This window comes from Callorhinus ursinus, unplaced genomic scaffold, assembly GCF_003265705.2.
Source record: "Callorhinus ursinus isolate GAN/ISIS: 27379988/994484 unplaced genomic scaffold, GSC_fseal_2.0 scaffold2184, whole genome shotgun sequence".
Lineage (NCBI taxonomy): Eukaryota > Metazoa > Chordata > Mammalia > Carnivora > Otariidae > Callorhinus > Callorhinus ursinus.
Window position 1 is genome coordinate 3,295 of NW_027399238.1, and position 5,081 is coordinate 8,375.

Sequence of the window (5,081 nt, forward strand, 5' to 3'; positions counted from 1 at the left end):
CTGATACAGACTACAACATGGACAAACCTCAAAATCATTAGGCTATGTGAAAGAAGCCAGTTGCAAAATATCTTACATTGTATGATCCCATCTATAGGAAATGTTCTGGACAGGCAAATCTATAGGGATAGAAAGCAAATTAGTAGTTGCCTACAGCTGTAGGGAGGGTAAGGGATGGAGAGTGGCTAACGAGTAAGAGGCTTCTTTTTGGCATGATGTTCTGAAATTAGACTGTGGTGATAATTGCACAAATCTGGACATATACTAAAACCCATTGCATTGTACACTTTATTTTTTAAAGATTTTATTTATTTATTTTAGAGAGCACAAGTCGGGGGGAGGGACAGAGGGAGAGGGAGAGAATCTCAAGCAGATTCTGCACTGAGCACGGAGTCCTATGTGGAGCTTGATCTCATGACCCTCGAGATCATGACTTGAAACTACTCTTGTAAAGGTGACTGAAGTTTTCTGTAAAAGTTGGGTAAGGTTATATTGCTGAACAAAGCAGTATAACTACCCAGTGGCTTGTAAAAGTGTGTACCTCCTTCAATAGTTCAAAAGTGTGTATCTCCTTCTAACAGTAAATGACTGGGTAGAGGAGCCAACTTTGCTCCTTACAATCCTTCCAGAACCAAATTTTGTTGCAAGTAACCGCTCCTACATTCCCTACTGCAATGTCATAATCTGCATGACTGTAGCCTCATCACTGCCACATCTAGGTTCTAGTTGGCTGGGAGGGAGGAAACCCATCCAGATGTCTTCTATTCTAGACCTAGGAATGGCAAACAAAAATTCTGCTCACAATATTAGTGAGAACTTAATTCAATTCAATACCTAACTACAAGGGAGACTGGGACAGGCAATCTATGAGTAGTCATGTGCCTGCATACAATGCTATTACTCTAAAGGGAAGAGATTTTGGCAGGTATCTATTAGAACCCTCCACAGTGACCATCCTCTTAATCCAGTCAACCATTTTAACGTCCATTTTGGGGGGGGGGTGGTTTCTGAAGCATTTACTACCATTGATCTTCCTCATCTCCTTGAAATGCTATTTGCTTTTAGTTTCATTATTCTGAACCCAGGGCCTTCTTTGTCTTTTTAAAGATACTTTATTTCCTCTTTCCTCTAATGAAGGTGTTTTTTTCAGAGTTCTATGCTGAGCCTCTTCAATTGTTACCTGACATACTTTTGCTTGGTTATCTTAGAGTTCTCACGGTTTCGGGGCGCCTGGGTGGCTCAGTCGTTAAGCGTCTGCCTTCGGCTCAGGTCATGATCCTGGGGTCCTGGGATCGAGCCCCGTATCAGGCTCCCTGCTCCACGGGAAGCCTGCTTCTCCCTCTTCCACTCCCCCTGCTTGTGTTCCCTCTCTCACTCTCTCTCTCTCTCTGTCAAATAAATAAATAAAATCTTAAAAAAAAAAAAGTTCTCATGGTTTCAATTACCATATATATACTGGTGAAACTCAAAGTCCATATATACCCCAGTTTATATGCTATGCTTCAGTTATATATGTACATACATACTACTCTACACGGGCACATGCATGTGAGAACACACATACATATAGCCCAGAGGCACTTAACTCAATATCAGCATATCCAAAATTGACTTCATCTTTTTTCACTTCAATCTTTTTTGTTCCTCAGTGTTCCTTGTCTCAGAAAATGACATGACTACCCATTCAGTTGTCCAATCCAGAGGTGTGTTGATCATCCTCATATCTTTCTTCTTGTTCTCCCCATGCAACCCATCAGTCACCAGATCCTAAATCTCTTCCTAATCATCCTCTTCTCTCCAGCCACACCAGCATTACCCTTAACTGGGCTACCATTATCTCCTAAATGGTGTCTCTGATTCCAGTCATTCCTCCTGAAATAGATTCTCTATACTTCTTCTAAACTGATCTTTAAAAAATGCAGATGAAATCATGTTAATCAAATGTTTAAAATCCTACATCATATTTTAGTTACCCATAAAATAAAAATTTAAATTTGTGATACAACCTGTATAATCATTTATGTCCTCACCCTTTTTTCCCAGTCTCATTTTTAAATTCTTCCCTTCTATGGTTTAAAGTTCAAGGCATATTTAGCTTCTCTCTGTTCTTCAAAATGTCTGCCTGAAACACTCCTCCTCCTGTCAGATCACAACTTACAGCTTATTACCTTAGGAAAGCTTTTGCTGATGTTCAAAAATCTAACCTAGATTTTATTTATTTTTTGATAGATACTTAATTAGCACTTACTAAGAACTTTGTAAATATTAGTTCATTAGATTCCTGTGATAATAATCCTATAATCCTACCATTTTCACCCCTATTTTACAGGTAAGGAAACAGGCTACATAATTGTAATGTAGTATCTCCAAGACTGAAGATAGTGAGTAGTAGAACTAGGAATCTAAATGTAAATATTTTGGTTCCAGAATCCATGTTCATGCGCTATGCTGCCTCCTAGGTACAAGATGGCTCTTCTAGATATTTCTGTATTACTCTTTACTTATGCATACGTTGTGAAATATTTCAATTACTTGTCTGCCAAATTTTTAGCCAGTGAACTCCATAAAGGCAAGGATTAAATCTATCTTATTTATTCCATATTCTTACATGGGTGTTTTAAAACTATGTAAGTGAAAAAAGTAATGACATTACTAACTATAATTGACTGAATTCAAAAGTATTTACAAGAGTGGAGGAGAGCATATATTTGAAATTCTCAAGAAATGGCCTAGGGGCACCAGGGTGGCTCAGTTGGTTAAGCATCTGCCTTTGGCTCAGGTCATGATGTCAGGGTCCTGAGATCCAGCCCCTCCTTGGCTCCTTACTCAGTGGCGAGTCTGCTTCTCCCTCTGGCTCTGCGATCTCTCTCTCAAATAAATAAATAAACATCTTTTTTAAAAAGTTACTTAGGGCACCTGGGTGGCTCAGTTGGTTAAGAGACTGCCTTCGGCTCGGGTCATGATCCTGGAGTCCCAGGATCGAGTCCCGTGTCGGGCTCCCTGCTCGGCGGGGAGTCTGCTTCTCCCTCTGACCTTCTTCCCTCTCATGCTCTCTCTCTCTCAAATAAATAAATAAAATCTTTTTTAAAAAGTTACTTAAAAAAGAAATGGTCTAAATAAAATATTATTTCTTCAGTTCAGGACATATTTCTTCAATTCAGAACATCTGCCCCCCCCAAACCTCTTCAGTTCAGGACATCTTACTAGAGTCTTGTCAGCATTCAAAACAGCACAAATTACATGCCCTGTATAGATCTTGTTTGGATCCTGATTCAAACAAACCAACAGTAAAAAACATTTTAGAGAAAAATGAGGAAAACCAAATACAGACTGGGTATAAGTATATCAAGCAATTACTGCTAACTTTGTTGATTGTAATAGTGGTATCATTATATTTTAAAGTCTTTCTCTATTAGAGATACTTGGTGAAGTATTTAGAGGTAAAGATATATGATGTCCGGGATTTGCTTTAAAATACTTCAGCTGTATTCATGAATTATTTGTTCAAAGAGAAAAAAAGTTTTTTTACTGAAAAAAAGTCGTAGAAACACATGGTGGCGCTGTAGGATAAGATGAAATTAGCGCATGGACAACACTGTGGGCTTCGTCATTGAGGGGAACAGAGACCAATCCAAGCCACTGAAAAGAGAAATAGGAAAGGAGCTTCATCTACTAAAGCTGCTGGAGGGCTATATACCCTCCAGGGGGGTTCTTATTTTTTAAAAATTGAGCTTCAGTTTCCAAAATTAGGGCTGAAAATTTTTTCTGCAAAAGAGGCTGCTGGAAGGAACCATGGAGATCAAAGGGGAGCTAGCTCTGCGGAAAAGGCAAGTCCTGATTTTCTTTGTTTTGCTGGGATTATCTCAGGCAGGTCCTGAATCTGTGCGATATTTTGTGGCAGAGGAAACAGAAGTTGGTTCTTTTGTGGCCAATCTTGCAAGGGATCTAGGGCTTGGGGTGGAGGAGCTATCATCACGGGAGGCCCGGGTAGTGTCGGATGATAACAAAAAGCACTTACAACTTGATTTACTGACGGGGGATTTGCTCCTAAATGAGAAACTGGACCGAGAAGAGCTCTGTGGCTCCACCGAGCCCTGTGTGCTGCATTTTCAGATGGTATTAGAAAACCCTTTACAGTTTTTTCGGGCTGAACTGCATGTCAAAGACATAAATGATCATTCCCCTATGTTTCTAGACAAGCAAATACTTATTAAAATATCAGAAAGTACCAGTATTGGAGCCACATTCCTAATGGAGAGTGCCCAAGATTTGGATGTAGGAACCAACAGTCTCCAAAACTACACAATTAGCCTCAATTCTCATTTCTACATTAAAATCCGAGACAACGGTGATGGAAAGTTGTACCCAGAACTGGTCCTGGACAGAGCATTAGATCATGAGGAGGAGTCTGAGCTCACATTAACACTCACAGCACTGGATGGTGGATCTCCACCCAGGTCTGGGACGACTTTGGTTCTCATCAAGGTCTTGGACATCAATGACAATGCCCCTCAGTTTGCTCAGAGGCTCTATGAAGTGCATGTTCTGGAGGACACACCTGTTGGGGCCTGGATTATCACCATTTTTGCTAATGATTTGGATGCAGGAAATTATGGGAAAATATCATACACATTTTTGCATGCATCAGAAGATATTCGTAAAACATTTGAAATCAATCCAGTATCGGGGGAAGTTCATTTGAGATCATGCCTGGATTTTGAAGTAATACAGTTCTACACTATAAATATTCAGGCAACAGATGGTGGGGGTCTTTCCGAAGAATGTACTCTGCTGGTTAAAGTAATAGATATAAATGATAATCCACCAGAAGTCACCATCTCATCATTTACAAAGTCAATTCCAGAGAATGCCTCAGAGACTCTGGTTGCTCTTTTTAGTGTCCGAGACCAAGACGCTGGGGATAATGGGAGGATGGTTTGCTCTATTCAGGATGAGCTCCCCTTTTTCCTGAAACCAACCTTCAAGAACTTTTTCACTCTAGTTTCGGAAAAAGCACTGGACAGAGAGACAAGAGCCGAGTACAACATCACCATCACCGTCACCGACCTGGGGACCCCCAG

General features: G+C 40.2%; 1 protein-coding gene across 1 annotated transcript; it reads left to right on the forward strand.

Annotated features, from left to right (window-relative positions):
* Window positions 1–3,482: 3,482 nt before the first annotated feature.
* On the forward strand, window positions 3,483–5,076 carry PCDHB14 (protocadherin beta 14; the record flags this gene model as incomplete). Its single annotated transcript, XM_025865389.2, has 1 exon — window positions 3,483–5,076. A coding segment is annotated over exon 1 (1,284 nt), but the record flags the coding sequence as incomplete, so codon positions are not given.
* Between the last annotated feature and the right edge of the window lie 5 nt (window positions 5,077–5,081).